At 34.6% G+C, this 16,404-nt stretch overlaps 1 protein-coding gene across 11 annotated transcripts in view; it reads right to left on the bottom strand.

Moving 5' to 3' along the window:
• Dst (dystonin) overlaps positions 1-16,404 on the bottom strand; it is a 345,440-nt gene that overhangs the window by 211,601 nt on the left and 117,435 nt on the right. For 9 of the 11 annotated variants that reach the window (XM_076858540.2, XM_076858545.2, XM_076858542.2 and 6 more), the window contains 3 exons: positions 5,430-5,519; positions 3,066-3,143; positions 815-907 (listed from right to left, as the gene is read on the bottom strand). In XM_076858540.2, coding sequence (XP_076714655.2) covers positions 815-907; positions 3,066-3,143; positions 5,430-5,519 — 261 coding nt within the window. Of the gene's footprint in view, positions 1-814; positions 908-3,065; positions 3,144-4,786; positions 4,886-5,429; positions 5,520-16,404 lie in introns of those variants that run through there. The other 2 variants (XM_076858543.2, XM_076858549.2) reach the window with 2 other exon arrangements.

The following is a 16,404-nucleotide window of genomic DNA, read 5'->3' as shown; positions in this document are numbered from 1 at the left end:
TTGACTGGACATTCACCTACATTAGCCTCCCTACAGTCTACTAGCACCTCTCCTCCTCTTATATCTCCTCCAATGCCCATTTAGGTCCTGGAACCCACCTGGAATCTCTTCCCCAAAGCTCTCCATTATCTGTCTTATCTCTCCCATTTCCAAATGGCTCATTCCCCTCAAATATTACATTTCAGTCAATTTTTTTTTAAGCCTAATTCCTCTCAAGATTTGATTGAGAACACCAATTCCTTTCTGGAGCTAGAAAACTATCTATCTTAACTTCAAGGTTCAACTGCACAGTAATCAGTAAGAGGCACAGCATGCCTACTGCAGGATGGGTTCTGTGCACATAGAACATTTCATGAGCAGACACTAGGCACAATACAGGCAGTACTTTTCTTCTAAGTCAGATCTCTTTAGGATAATTCTACTGCCATCTAGTGTATATCAAAGAAACAACAAACTTATTTTTAATAAGGATAAAAATTATTCTAAATAAGGATTACTTTATAAAATCTCTAAAATAGATAACATTGTCAAAAATGAAAAAAAAATGTGACTGCATTCAAGAATGAAACTCTGTGTCTTCCAAATCTATAATTACAAGCACAGTCCTTAAAACTACATTCAAGCTCGTGGAGAACAGGAAATGTGAAGCCAGGTTCACAGTGTTACTTGAAAGAACAATTTAAATATATTGTTTAAGAAAATCAGTCCCAAATTGATTTTTCTTTCATAGGATACAAAAAGTCCTTCATAAGAACTACCTTAAAATTAGCCATAAAAGACTTAAGAAATGATATCTAAGAAAAAGTGGACTTACCTGAAAGTGCAAAATTATTGTCCATATTAATCCCAAAGTCAATTTGGGATTTCCGTCTGTTATGTCATCATTTCTAATATTCACTAATTTCACCTGTTTCATATATGGAAAAGAGAAAAATGTTACTAAACCAGCACACGAGTTATCTTTACCTACAAAAAAGCAATCCTTAAATATGCAAATACAGTAATCACCAAAATACTGGTTTACTGTTACCTTATTTTTGAGGGGCAGAGGAGGGGTATTGGGGACTGTACCAGTTCCTCCTGCATTACAGGCAAGTACTCTAGCACTGAGCTACATCCCCAGCCCTCAGTTATTTTAATATAGCAAAGTACAGAGTAAGCACAAAGGCAATATGGGTGTTATTTGGTTTTGTCTTATAAAACAAGTACTAAAAGCATCTACTTGTCAAAAATACAACTGCAGTCAGGAAGGCCTAAGTATCTACAATCTTAAAATTAGAAATAATTGTTCTTTCAAAATATGTTTTTCATCTTTATCATTAGATAGGAAATTGTTCTGATCCATAAAATAATTTTAACAATGTCTCACACTTCCATCACAAATGATTTAAAAAATAGCATTATTTTTCTATCAATCTATCATAAATTGGTATATGTTATTGAACATTTGGAAGACTGTTCAAATTAAAAAATAGTATAATACTCAGACTAAAGCTTATCAACTGCTAAACGAGGCATTCAGGTAAATTAATGTAATGATAATGTCTAACATTTACTTCCCAGACAAAAGAGTCAAATATCATGTATTAATTGCCAAGAATTATATAACATAATATCTAACATTTTACTTACTGGAAAAATACTACCACAAATATTTCAAGCAAGAGTGCATAAGTAACCATTAATACTTTGGAAATTTCCACTAGAATGCAGAATAATGAGGCAAAAGTAGTAATATTTAAAAGAGTTAAGCACTAAGTATTTACTAGCATTTAATAACTAAGAGAATTTAAATATGCATAATAAGCTAAATAAAGGAATAATAAAATGCAGTGTTCCCCTCTCCCCTTTTCCTTACTTTCTTTTTTTACCCACTCCTCTAAAAACTGTTGCCACCCAATTTCTCGTTATTTTCATTAATTTTCAACTCTCCTGCCTTTTTCTCTTGTACTTGAAAGACTTATGCTACTACAATACAAAATGCTACCTAATAAAGATCACATCCAACATTCTTTTCCAGAAACCTCAAGCTAGTTGAAGACTGTTGTCAGGAATGTTATTTAAGTTTTAATCACTCATAAACTACCTAACATTATTACTATGGTTTGAATGTATACAATTCCAAAATTCAGATGCTGCCTCTGTGATGAGGTTGAAAGGTGGACCTTTAAGAGATAATTATGGGGCTGGGGATGTAGCTCACTGGTAGAGCACTTGCCAGGGCTGAGGCCTTGGGTTCCATCCCCAGCACCATGGAAGAGAGAAAGAGAGAAAAAACATTAATGAATTATGTCATGAGGGCTCCTCCTCTCTTGAATGTGATGAGATGCCCTTATATAAAGAGGCTTGATGAGGGACTGAGTTTGCTTTTTCACCTTCCTGTCCCTTGTCCCTTCTGATATGTGAAGACACAGGGTCCTCTCCTCCAGAGAAAGCAGTCCTCACCAGACACCAAATGGTGGTGCCTTGATCTTGGACGTCCAGATTCCAAAATATATGAGAAATAAATTTCTGTTCTTTATGAAATACTCACTCTCAGGTATTCTAGTACAGCAGAATAAAATGGACCGAGATAATTATCAACTTATAAAAAATAAAATATTGCCTAATCACTATTAAGTACTATGAATGCTTATACTGAGTTTTAGAAAGCATGATATAAAATGTTTTCATAAAATGAAGTGTTTTTATATACTAAGGGTAAAAAATAAAATGTTGTTTCCCCAGTACCAAGTACTGTTCTTAGGCATACTTAACATTCCATTGCTACTAAAATGTCATTAACTGCCTAGGCAAATGCATTCCAATTCAAACAGAGAAAATCAGTTGCTCTTATTCAGATGGAAATGTAGCCACTTATAATTCCTTCTGAGTTTATACCTAATATTAACTTCCTTTTCTTCAGAACAAATGTTTAAAAACACTTTAAAATATTTGCCTCACCAAAGCACAGCTTCATTATTATAATTCATAGTCATGTTTAACCTTTTTCTTCCCTGACATGTTTTATGTAGATTTACTTAATCACATACGTTTTTATAATTAGAGTCTGAAAACCTTCATACCTGGCGTCTTTTCAAATAGTCAAGTGCAATTTGTACATTCTGTAGCCTGTGGAAACGCATCCGACCTTTTTCTCTGGGCTAAGAACAGAAAAACGTAGGTATAAAAAGCACTGTAGTTTCTGATACCACTGCCCATGCTAACTTCATTAGACTTTCCACTCATTGGAATATATTAAAACTTATATTTAAGTAAGCCCGTAAAATTTTTTTAAAAAGCTTTTAATTTCTTCATATTATCTGGGACTGAATGTAAACTACTAGGAACTTTTTCTTAATGCATTTTAAATTTAATACTTCATTCCAAAAGTTTTATCTAAACAAAAGTTAAAAGAGAAAATGCCATAGAAATACATTTTAATGTTCACTAACAGAATATTCCTAGCCCACAGATATTTAACTGTGGATGCACAAAAATAATTAAATATCATTCCCCATTCTGCCTTCTTAATAAACACTGATTGTTAGCAGGAGGGTTTTTATAATTATTGTATATATGGGATTTTAATGAAAATGAGGTAACATAGCATGCAGTTAGTATAAAAATCACCAAGTAGAAAGAAAGGTTGACTTAGTATGATAGAGGAAGAGAAAAACGCAATTAAAATCACATAATATATTTCCTCTTTATTTTATTTTAGCTTTTTCACAAAACTGGACTGACTCTATGATAATGAGAAAGGACTCCACTAGTTTTACACTGCATGGGAATGGACAGGATTACTTTCTCAGTCTAAGGAAAAGTGACAAACCATCATTCTTTTCCTTAACGCTGTTTCCCTTAAGAAACGATACAAGTGAGCAGAAGGAAAACATAAGGAAACAGAGCTGAGAAATGTTTAACGAAAATACAAAGAATGGAGCCGGAATCTGTCACATAAAATCTTCCCAAGGGAAAAACAAAAAAGGCAAAACTGACAGCTTAGCTTCTTAAAAATGAATAGGTTGCTGAAGCCAAAGGTTCCATAATAAAACAAACAGCAGACCACAGAAGGGAAATAAGTTCTGCATAACCACTGAAAAATATGTTGATAAATTCACCCCTCGAATCCAACAAAAGCACAATTTCCAAGGAAATCAGGGGGCACCTGGGATGGAGGTAACAGAAGAAGCACATCTGTCTTGCTGAGGTGGGTCAATGTTAGCTGTGTGTCATGGAGATTCAACAGCTCTGTGGGTTTGGTTAGGATGCTAGATTTTAAAACCTTCCTGTCTTTAAATATGGTAAGATCTTTTAGAATGTCCACCAAACACCTACTGCCAATAGGTATGATTTAAAGCAGAAATTTAAATCCTAAATAAAATTCCTATAAGTCCTTTGAAAAAAATCAATAGTTGCCAAGTTTGAAATATCAATTCCATAAGTGAAATGAGTTTGCCCAAAAATTAGCATGCTTGTTCTAAGATTTCATACTTATATACAAAGTATATGAAATTCCTTAGGTAAAATGCTGTCTTATAATTTAGGCAAATACATGCGATTACCATGTGGTGCATACACAGTAATGTGTAAATGATTCATTTTAGCTCTCTAAAGATTTTTAAAGAGAAAATATTTCCTTTGTCCAGTTTTTTTTTTTTTTGGCATATACATCCACCTCGCTGTAGGCTTTGGTCCTTCCTATACTTTTCTCAAGAGAAGCCCGTGAGTTACTGCTCTATCAGGTTAGCGCTCACCACACTGGACCCACTAGGTTAGTCGAGTTATGGGGGCCGACACCTACCCCCTTATCCTCATCCTCCACATCCTCATGCTGTTCATATGCGCATGCTTCTGTGGCACTCACCAATCGTAAGGTCTTCAAAAAATCTCGCTCCCTTGGCTAATGAATATAACAGACAGAAGAAAGGACAGCAAAGACACAAGACAGACCAGAAATGAAAAGAAGAGCATGAACAGAACATAATGAGGGAGCACAGTAACCAAGAAGGGGAGGTAATGTTCACAAATAAGGAAATGACACCTGAGGAATGAGTTAGACCATTTTTTTTTTCAGAAAGCAATGTTTATTTCCTTGCTATTTGTGAGTCTTTTAATGTGTGGTTATATTATGCTTCCAACTGCTGCTAAGCAAAAAAAAAAAAAAAAAAACCCAAAGGTTAAAAAAAGAAAAGCAAGAGCAAAAATAGTATTTTAATGATTATATAAGCGAAGTCATCAAAGTGCTTCAAGTTTCTCAAATTCACACCATTTGAAGTCTTGAGAATGCTTAGGCATCTAACCAGAACTTTTTTTTTTCCTGATAGAATTCACAGCTCAAAGGATGAATGTTGCAAAAATCTGAAAAGTCTGTGTTGAAAACACACTTATTATATGTGGAGTGGACTAAATGTTCTTCAAAATGAATTAAGAAAATTGAAACTTACCAAGGTATCTCCTGAAAGAACCTCTAAGAGAGAGATCAAATTGTGTCCATCCCTTAAGTCTTCATAGAGATCATTCACATGTTTCCGAACCTACACAGAGAAAAGCAAAACTTTTGGTCCTACAGTTCTGAATCATTTTTCACATTCTTAAACAAGAAAGGGGTATGTACAAAACATTCTTCATACAGTATTTGTTCATGCGCCCATTTTTTATTCTTACTTTCTCATTACTTAAAAATTAAATCTGAATTTCAAAGCTAGAAACAGTGAACTTCAGATTTATAATTTATAAAGACAGGACTGTTAAATTTTTAGTGCAGTGAATAAACATAAGCCTGGACTATTGCACGGGATGACCATTGCTTCCCTAAAGGCAGTACCCTGACTTTATTCATTATTCCACCTTCACCAGTGGGCTGTGCCCTTATTCCCAACCCCCTCGAGTCAGTCTTCCTACTCTGCAGACCACTGAAAGATCCAGGATACAAAGGCATACACTCCACATCTTAAGAATCCATAGTAAGCTGTGCAAAGGCTACATGAGGCTCTATGTATCATTCTTCCAACTTCCTGTGAATTTATAATTCTTTTAAAATATAAAGTTTTCTCAAATCCATACATGTCAGATTAGAAGGCCTCTGTCCAAATCTTCCTCTGCTCAGCACAAATCTTGTGGTGGAGAGTTTTCAAAACTCAGTAACATTAGCACAAAGTCAGCACTCAATCTGTAACAGCTTCCCTCATTCCACAGTACTGAATTCAACCTGTTATTCTAGAGCTCAAGCCACTATGACTCCTAGAAAGCTCTGTCTTTCCAGCAGGGGCAGATCCCACAAGTACTTGGTCTACTACTAAGCTTGTGCTAGATGGACAGGTGTCCTCACAGGCTAAGATGGCTGTTCCACAGTGGGCAGGCACATGAGCACTTCCTCACCTGGTAACAATTCAGGGATAGGGCTAACATTACTTTTGCTACTCCCATGAAAGGAGCCAAATAAGTGGTCTAGCAAAGAGACAGGAAGCAGAATCCCACCTACTTAACAAGTTGCACAAGCCCTGAGCACTTGCTAGTCTTTGGAGTAAAATGCTAAAGGTTTCTAAGTATGAATCAAACTTCTTTGCGCTTCTCAAATGTCATGTGAACATACAGCACAAAGTAATAAAAATGTTTAAAATTCTTTTGTTGCTGTTGTTGTTGTTTTAAATATATTTTTTAGTTGTAGGTGGACACAATTCTTTTATTTTATTTTTATTGCTGCTGAGGACTGAACCTAGTGCCTCATGTACGCTAGGCGAAGGCTCTACCACTGAGCCACAACCCCAGCCCCAAAGATCTAAAATTCTGATCAAAACCATCTGACTATATAACAAGAAGAAAAAAAAAAAGGTCTGACGTCAACTGAAATGAAATTTTTAATGGTAAGTGTTTCACACACACACCCATACACACACACACACACACACACACACACAAAAAAAAAAAAAAAAAAAAAAAAAAAAACTGGTTTAAATGCTGTTAAACTGCATTATCTTCATTGACTACATTTATAGTTTACAATATCTTGTTTTTGTTTTGTGGTGCTGGGGATTGAGCCCAGGCCCTTGTGTATGCTAGGCAAGTGTTCCACCACTGAGGTTCATCTCCAGCGGCGGTAGTGTAAGAAAATATTTCTGATTCACGACAAAATTCCACTTAGGAGTAACATATCAAATTACTGACTCCTCTACCCAACATATAGGCACTTTTTGCCAAGGTCACAGAACCTTTTAATATTCAGATACTTGTCTGGCATCATTATCCACAAATATGCAATGTATGTATTAAAGTCCACCACTAAGTAACTGCTAAGGTCAGCGGTTCCTAGAAAATGGCCAGCAAAAGTAAGAGTTCATTACTTTTAAACAAATATCCATCTTTACAAACCTACATTTAATTTTGATTTCCTAGTTGCCAAAAAATACCAGTTAAATCTTTGGTATCACAGTAAGAGAAAGTTTTAAAATACTTTATTTCTTTTTAAAAAAATCATAACACTTTAGACAATTCTTATCTAGAATATCCATTAAAAAACACAAAGTAAGTTACAAATAAACTGCACTGAAATACGTGCCTCGGGATAGATAGTATTAAATGACAATCTCCTCAAGGCCTTAATTATATTCTAGAGATGAACTAATTCTCAATGACCTTTTCAGGAATGCAACTACTATATCCATGACACATACAGGAACATAAGCCCTTGCTGAGATGAGAACTAGTACTGTAATTTTCAGGTTGCATTAAATACTGTATGAATTTATAAGGCCAAAATCTGTACTTAAAATCAAGCTTGTGAATGTTGCACATATTAAAACATCTAGATTTATGTATTTCTTACTGTACCTCCAGTGTAACCAGAAAGCAGCCTAACCCTAAAAGAGCCTGAACAGGATCACTAAGAGATCATATTTATATAAATAATATTATGCAGCTACTGATCCTCAGCCAGCTGTTTAATCTCTTGAAATAAATGGCTTTATTGTGCAGGCCTGACATCCTCAGCACACAAGGACAGCGGAAACAGGCACGTGATCAGGATGGGGCCTCCCCAAACAGTGACTAACGCAGTGTTGAGAGTTCTGGTGAGCCCGCCAGACTCCACATTTCACTCCACATTTCACTTCCTGTGTCTTTCTCACTCCAGGATAGTTAAAGATGGGGTGTGATTATGAACACTTATTTCATAGGAAGGCAATTTCACAACTTGCCTTGCCAGGTTGAACTAAACCCCCTACATCAAAAAAACCTTCCAAAACCAGATGTCATTTTTCACCATTATATTTATACAGAAAAATTAAATTAGGCATCTTTAGAAAAGGATTATAATAATACTATATCATATTAAACCAAATTAGAAAAAGAGAAATCTTATTAAAAGGGGAAAAAATCATAATAATTAGGAGACCTGCATTTATGTCCCACTTCTGACCCTAGCCTCATGAACTTGAACCAACTGCCTAAACTGTCCAGGCCTCGATTTTTTTTTTGTTGTTGTTGTTGTTTGGTTTTGTTTTTTTCATCTGTAAAATAGAAGTCTGATAAAGAAATTCTCTCATTCAAACTAAAAAACAAAAATTCTACCATGTGAAAATAAAATTATCATTTTCTAAAATTAATGACTTGCCAATTTAAAAGAAAGCATGTAAACTGAAAAGCTATTCAAAGTCTTGTAGCTTAAGAATTTTAGAAGAAAAAATAGAAATGGAGTAATTTAATTTCTGTAATGCTTTAAAGTATTCTGAGACACTGGTTACCATGCAATCCTGCCTGACTTTCTAATTTGAAGTGATTAATCTGAAATACTGTATATGAAAACTGTTCTACAAATGTAACACATCAGGGCTGAGGGTATACCTCAGTAGTAGAGCACCTTACCAGCATGCATGAGGCCCTGGATTCCAGGGCAAAACAAACAAATGTAAGTTATCATTATTTACATATTTATCATTCCATAGAAAGTAAATGTTACCATTAATAATAAAAAGCAAAAATGCATGATGAGTTGTTACATTACTAGGGGCCCAGCCCTGTGATAAATGCTTTATAAATAGCAGCTTATTTTGCTCACCATAAACAAATTAGGTAAAAAGAAATGGCATTAAAAATATTTATAGTCAACCTTATAATTCAAGTATTATAATCAACAATGAACTGAAATAGGAAAAGTGAAGTTCTAGAGAAATATCTGATCATGAGAGCAATTTAGGAAAGAGAAAAGAGGGAAATTAAACAGTTAAACCTACACAGGAATCATTACTTTATTTTGTCCTAAGTCTGAGTCATAGACATTTGGCCTGGTAACTTTCCTTCACAGATGACTACACTAACTGCCAAAAGCGTTAACCTTCTGTTTTCCATTTTCAGTAAAACATTCTTTCTTCTCTTTTTGGATAGTTTTTCCCAGTGGAACAAAAAACTGTCAGAATAAATAGTGCTAGAGAAAGTGATGAGCAATGTAAAAGCACTCTTAGGTACCTTGGGATTAAATTATATAACTTGAATTACATAATGAGAGCAAAGCATCACTTTCTGTATTTCACAAAATTCTCCCAGAATTTTGCAGTATTTTCTAAAATTTTTACTACATTGCATCTACAGCTCACCCCTAGGGGGTGCTAACCTTGTACTTAAGAGAACATCCTAAGAAAGGAAAATAAATAGACAAGAAAACCTTTCATGGGGGAAATGATTCTAAATAAGGTGCTGGTAATAACATAGGCAATATTTCAAAATTATCTTGGAGAATAAAATATAGCAGAAATATAGCAGAATATGTCAGGTCTGTATTATCCAAATGGATTAACTGATGCAAAAAAAAAAAAAACCATACACACACACAAAAACAAAACTCAAAAACAAACCAACCAAACTACTACTTCAAAAATGTCATTTTGCTAATCATTTGGTGATTTGGTTTTACATGAGCTAAATCAAATTCCACTTTGGAGAGAACAGGAACATTATATAGCTGCTTATTAAACTGCTTTTTTTCAAAAGTCTCACTTTGTAGTGGTCCATGTTAATCTTCACAAATGCCACAATAATTTTACTTCCCATATTTAAGCATGTTGCTACCATGTGGCTGCAGTTCAACATAGATCACCAAATATTTACTGAGCACCCGTAGTGAATATACTCAGAGCATGGTCAGCTTTATCCTAGTCTAAGCTCTAAGAACTCCTCCAATCAAAGAAGTCAGGAATGTTCTCCATAGAATGAAGAACAAGAACAAGGCAAAAACTGTTTGGTGAGTTCCAGGGTGAAGCAGCCTGGAAGGTGAGGCAGGAAACTGGGCCTGGACACATGGCAGCTTCATGTGCCACATTAAGAAGCTTGGACTTCACCTAGGTGAAAAGAACTACTAAAGGCTTTTAAGAAAAATGAGGAAATCCTATTGTGGGAGACCAGAATATATTCCCCCAAAATGAAGGATTGCTGAGCTAAAGACAAATGAGAAGCAGGAGACTCAGGTAAGCTCTCTACCCTTCCAACATCTGCTTAGAAGCAGGGCACAGATTTTCAAAGACAAAGGTATCTTCTGATTGTACCAGAGAGAACAAGGGTTAACCACTGAAGAAGATTTTGAAATCTTGCTGGCCTGAGATGATACCAGAGAATTCTACATAAATAAGCTTACTAACTCAACTATCTGTCACTCATTTTCCTTTCCCATGCTGCCACCCCAAGAGACTCAAATTCCTTTTGTCTTGTCATTCCCTAATAGTTCATTGTTCTTGGTTGAAGATGCTATGTAAACTGAAATTCAAAGCCACCTCTTAGAGAACTCCTAATCCCATGGGTATCTCCCAAGTATATGTGAAATATATGTGTTAATAAACTAGCTTTCTCTGGCAAATCTTTTGTTACAGGGGCCTACTCCAACTGAGAACCTATGGGGATCATTTTTCCCCTACTTATCTCTAATCAATAGATTTTTCTTGTAAGCTATTATCTTGAGCAGACCCAAACTGCAGGTAAAGCCCAAGGCCCAATCTGTACACAGCAGTCAAGAAAAAAGGTCCTTCAGGAAAAAGTGGAATAAAAAGGACACTGGGTTAAGGAACCTTGGAAAAAAATGCATACATCCCAGCACAACAGCACCAATCAAAAGATCAGCCACATAAAGGATCCACAGTCCTCTCTTAAAGAACTTGTACATCTGAAGGACACAGTATTCTGGAAAACAATCGTCTATCTTTAGAAAAGAACATAAATAATAAAAGAAGGCTTGTCCCAAAGGAGGTCACCTCACTGCCTTGTACTAACTGGGTGAAAAGAAGGGGCTAGCCTGCTTTCATGAAAACTAGGAATTAAAATGATTTCAATTCCATTTTTTTAAGTATACACAAATATAGTCATGGACAATAGACAATTAAGTTCTCCTGGAATAGCTCCCCGAGGTCCTATTTCAAAAATAGTAATAATGACTAACAGTATTACTACCATATCAAATATTGATAAGTAAGTTGATCCTGTGAAAATACACAAAAATTCTTTAAAATAATGTACTCTCTTTAGAAGCTCTCTAATCTGAAGAAATTTACTACAAATTTCACTATTATTTCTTCAAGAATTAGAAAGAAGAAAAGTACAATACAGACTTTATCTAAATTATTATAAATTCTAAATTAATACACTTAAGTATAATAAGGGAATTTTTTCTGATTAAAAAAGATGGTCATCTCCCAAAAACTTAGGAAATGATGCCAAGAGTTAATAAAATGGGATAGGATCAAATTAAAAGACTTCTGCATGCAAAGGAAATGATGATGAAGAATGTAAAGAAAGAATCTCAGAATGGGAGAAAATCTTTGCTACTCCTCTGAGAGAGGATTAATATCCAGAATATATAAAGATCTCAAAAAGCTTAACACCAAAACCACAAATAATTCAATCAATAAATGGGAAAAATAACTAAACAGACACTTCTCAAAAGAAGGAATACAAGTGGCAACAAATATATAAAGATGTTCAGTGCTGGGGATGTGGCTCAATTGGTAGCGCGCTCGCCTGGCATGTATGGGGCGCTGGGTTTGATCCTTAGCACCACATAAAAATAAAATAAAGATGCTGTCTCCACCGAAAACTAAAAAATAAATATTAAAAAAAATTCTCTCGCTCTTTTTAAAAAAAAAAAAAAAGATGTTCAACATTCTTCATAATCAAAGAAATGCAAATCAAAACTACATTGAGACTTCATCTCACATCAGTCAAAATGGCAGTCATCAAGAGTACAAATAATAATAAATGTTGGGAAGGATGTGAAGAATAAGGAACACTTTTACACTGTTAGCGGAACTGTAAATTAGTACAACCACTATGGAACTGTATAGAAGTTCCTCAAAAGACTAGGATTGAAGCTACCATATGACCCAACTATAGCACTCCTCTGTGTCTATCCTAAAGAGTTAAAGTCATCATACTATTGTGATACATGCATATCAATGTTTATAACAGCACAATTCACAATAGCCAAACTATGGAATCAGCCTAGGTGTCCATCAACAGATAGATGGATAAAGAAAAAAAAGAGAGAGAGAGACAGGTGAGGGCTGGGGATGTGGCTCAAGTGGTAGCACGCTCGTCTTGCATATGTGAGGCACGGGGTTTGATCCTTAGCACAACCTAAAAATAAATAAATGAAATAAAAAAAAAGAAAAAAGAAAATGTGGTATATATACACACAACAGAGATTTATTCAGCATAAAGAAAAATGAAATTATGTCATTTTCAGGAAAATGGACAGAACGTGAGAACATCATGTTCAGTGAAATAAACCAAATTCAGAAGTTCAAGGGTCATGTGTTTTCTCTCATATGTAGAAGCTAGAAAGGAAAAAGGAAAAGAAAGGTGAGGGGAACTCATGAAAACTGAAGGGATATGAGTAGAGAAAAGGGACCAAGGGATGGGAGGAGGAAAGGGAAAAGGGAAATACTGGGAAATAATGTTGGCCAAATTATGTTGTTATACTGTATATTACATGTACAAATATGTAACAACAAATTTTACTACTATGTGCAACTACAATGTACCAATTTTTTTTAAAAGGCCATACATAATTAATTTCTTTTACTGTTTCTTTAAATATAAAATAAAGATATTGGTCATCCATGTTCAAGTATTAATGGATAAAACAGTGAAATTTTTTAAACAAGTCAATGTTGGCCTAGATAGTGTAAACACCTCATTTATTTCATAGTGAATTCAATGAGTTAACAAAAGATTGTTTCTCTTAATCTTTCAGGTTAACAACTTATAATTAATTTTTTTAAAAAAATACAAGGTCTCTTCTAGTCTTTCACAAGGTAGAACTATAAGTAATTAAATAAAACAAAAGTATTTATATTACTGATAAATGTGAGATTTAGGAGCATTTTAGTCACAGTCTCACTGAGCTTTATGTTCTTCTGAACAGTATCACCATAGTTTTAGTAACCTTTCTTAAAAAAACTATTTTTATTTCTTTCTCTCTTCTTTCTTTCATTTTTTTTAAGTATATAACTTTTCTATAAGTTTGGGGCCTGGGTTAGTTCTGGTTTGGATGGACTGGGTTTGGGTTTCTACCTTTCCCTCTAACTCTTTCTTTTTATAAACAGAAAAACATAATCCATTTTTGCATGGGTTTTTCCCTCAGCCTACAGACTTTCATCTCCTACAGCTGTATACATCTTGGTATTGAGCAATTACAATGCAACTGAAAGGAAAAAAAAAAAATCAATCCAGAAACCAATGCATTCTGCATAATAATATATCTGTTTTAGTATCTGCTCAATTGTTCTTTGAAGATGGATGTGTTCTAGACAACCTCCATATCATAAAGTTAAACAAATGAGCACTGGTTTACAAAGCCATCACCATTATCCATCCCATTTACAAGAGAAGAGTGACTAGTAAATATTATTATATATTCTTTTTTTGAGAGAGAGAGAATTTTTTAATATTTATTTTTTTTTTAGTTATCGGCGGACACAACATCTTTCTTTGTACGTGGTGCTCAGAATCGAACCCGGGCCGCTCGCATGCCAGGCGAGCGCACTACCACTTGAGCCACATCCCCAGCCCCTTATTATATATTCTTATAAGAAAAAAAAAAAAAAAAAGATCTGGGAGAGGTATTTTAAGGAAGACAAAATGTATCCAATATATTCTGTTACTGAGGGTAAAACCCAGCCAAATTTGATTAAATGGCAGGAGGAAATGACCTCACCTTTTTAAAGTTTTTCAAATGTTCTGCAAGCTCATTACTCTTATAAATCTCACTTTAAATCATTTATATTCATATTTATGGCAAATGCTACCACATTTATGTATGGCAAAAGCAATTTTTAACAACAGCTTAACCCATTAAGTTCAAAGTTTTCAATTCTGTGAATATTTCAACAAAACTGATACAGGTACATTAAAATAGGCTGAAAATCATAATCTAGTGCTTACATGTATTATTATTAATATTAGCTTATATTATAATCATTATACTATAATTATATTCTTATCATTGTATATAATTATATATTTTATACAGTTATATAATTTTATATACAAGTTCCACATCTGGGATGATGAACAAAATAGGTTAAAGAAGTCAGAAGGAACCAATTACTAGCATTTTAATGCTCACTTTTTTTTACCATTTCCTCCCAATTATTCACAATTTGGGAGGGGGTGGGGCTAAAAATGTAGGAATCACAATCTCTTAACAAACTTCTAAATGAGTAATTAATAAGCTATGTAATAAAAAAGTTAGATGAAAAATTTTGATTTTGGTAACATTAACAAGACAAATAACGCCAACTAAGTAGAATGCTATTGTAATAGCCAAGTACTACATATTTCATATATGCCATGCCTTAAAAAATAAATATTATCATATATTTATTTTGTAATATCTTTAACAAGATATCACAAAGTCTGTTTAACAGATAATTTAAAACTATGGCAGCATAATCCTATCCTTTTCCATCAATATTTTAAACATCTCACTATACTTTCAAATTGTGAAAAATTTTTACAAAAAATATTTCAAACAGAATTGTGAATATTTTCCAATAAATATCATGTAAATGTCATTTTAAAGAATGTTAATCAGTCTTGTTTAAATTATACTCATGACCAAAATTCACAAGTAGTTAAAAATTAGATTAGATTCCCACTTAACGACTCTCTGGTAACATTATAGCAAATGTATAAACTGGGCTTAAATTAATTACTAGAAATTAGAGAGGCATTCAAGTAAATGCATTTAGTTCCTGTTTGATAGGAAAAGCAACTCTGGAACACTGCAACCTCTCAGTCATGTGCCTCTTAAAGCAAGGTCACTTGATTAGACTGTTTTTCCTCTTCACACCCACTCATCCTGAGTTTCAGAGAAACCTTAACCAAGGCTGGCACCAAGAAGGAATAGCTTGTGGGGCAGAAGCACTGTGGTGTAGGGCACAGAAGGAATACTGAGTAAAAGGAGTCGGAAGGTCCCCGGCAGCTGCTAAGTGGGAACAGAAGCATCCAGGAAGGGGAATATACAAAAGTGACAAACGAAAATGTCATCTACTTTGCAAATCTGATAAACATGCTGGTTGTGGTGACTACCTGAACACTTCTGAGCTGAATTTTCTCTTTTGGGTTTTGGCCACAGGAGCTCCTTTTCAAAAAAAAAAAAAAAAAAAAAAAAAGGGGATTCCTGTACTTTCTGGATGGTGTCAGTCCTCAACCACTGAGCCACTTGCTGAAGGAATGAGGTTCCTGAAGACTGGTGAACACCAGGCAACTAACAGACTCCACTGGTGAACAGGAGAGGTGGCACTGACTATTACAGACGACTTTTGGTCACACTATCACGGGCACCAGTGTTTCTTTCAGACCATTATCTGCCAAAGTGAGAGACTACCATGGGGAGGCATGACAGTCATTTTGTCATTTTTCAAATCTCAAGAATTAAAGGATCGAGGGATCTCTAAGTAGCATATTTTACACTTTTAAGGCTTTCTAACATTCTCATAGTTTGCACTTACATGCAAACTAAATATAAGCCCAGTTTAAGTCCTTAGAAATAAACAACTGAGGACAACTGGTTACATCCTCTTGATTAACCTTTGAAAATACCCAGGATTATGATCAAGACAACTGTCACAGAGATGAACACTAAAACTATTTTTAACGACACCCCTCAGACCATGAGATTCCACTGCCTCTGCTACAATTCACTGTAAAGCTCAACATATTTTCCCTGTCAAAGAATGTTTCCTTAAATCCAGTTGAGTGTCCATGTCCACAATACCATGATATATATGTTCTAAAATAAAATCCCTGCAAATCATATCTGGGGAAATCATTTGAAACAGAACCATAGGTCTATTCTATTAGTTACATAACAAACAAAAAAAAATTGAGGCTAGGTATACAGCTTTGTAGTCAAGAGGCTGCCCAGCATATGGAAGGCCC

This window comes from Callospermophilus lateralis, chromosome 6, assembly GCF_048772815.1.
Source record: "Callospermophilus lateralis isolate mCalLat2 chromosome 6, mCalLat2.hap1, whole genome shotgun sequence".
Taxonomy (NCBI): Eukaryota; Metazoa; Chordata; class Mammalia; order Rodentia; family Sciuridae; genus Callospermophilus; species Callospermophilus lateralis.
Note: the sequence above shows the minus strand (reverse complement) of the source record. Positions and strands in the feature narration are given on the sequence as shown.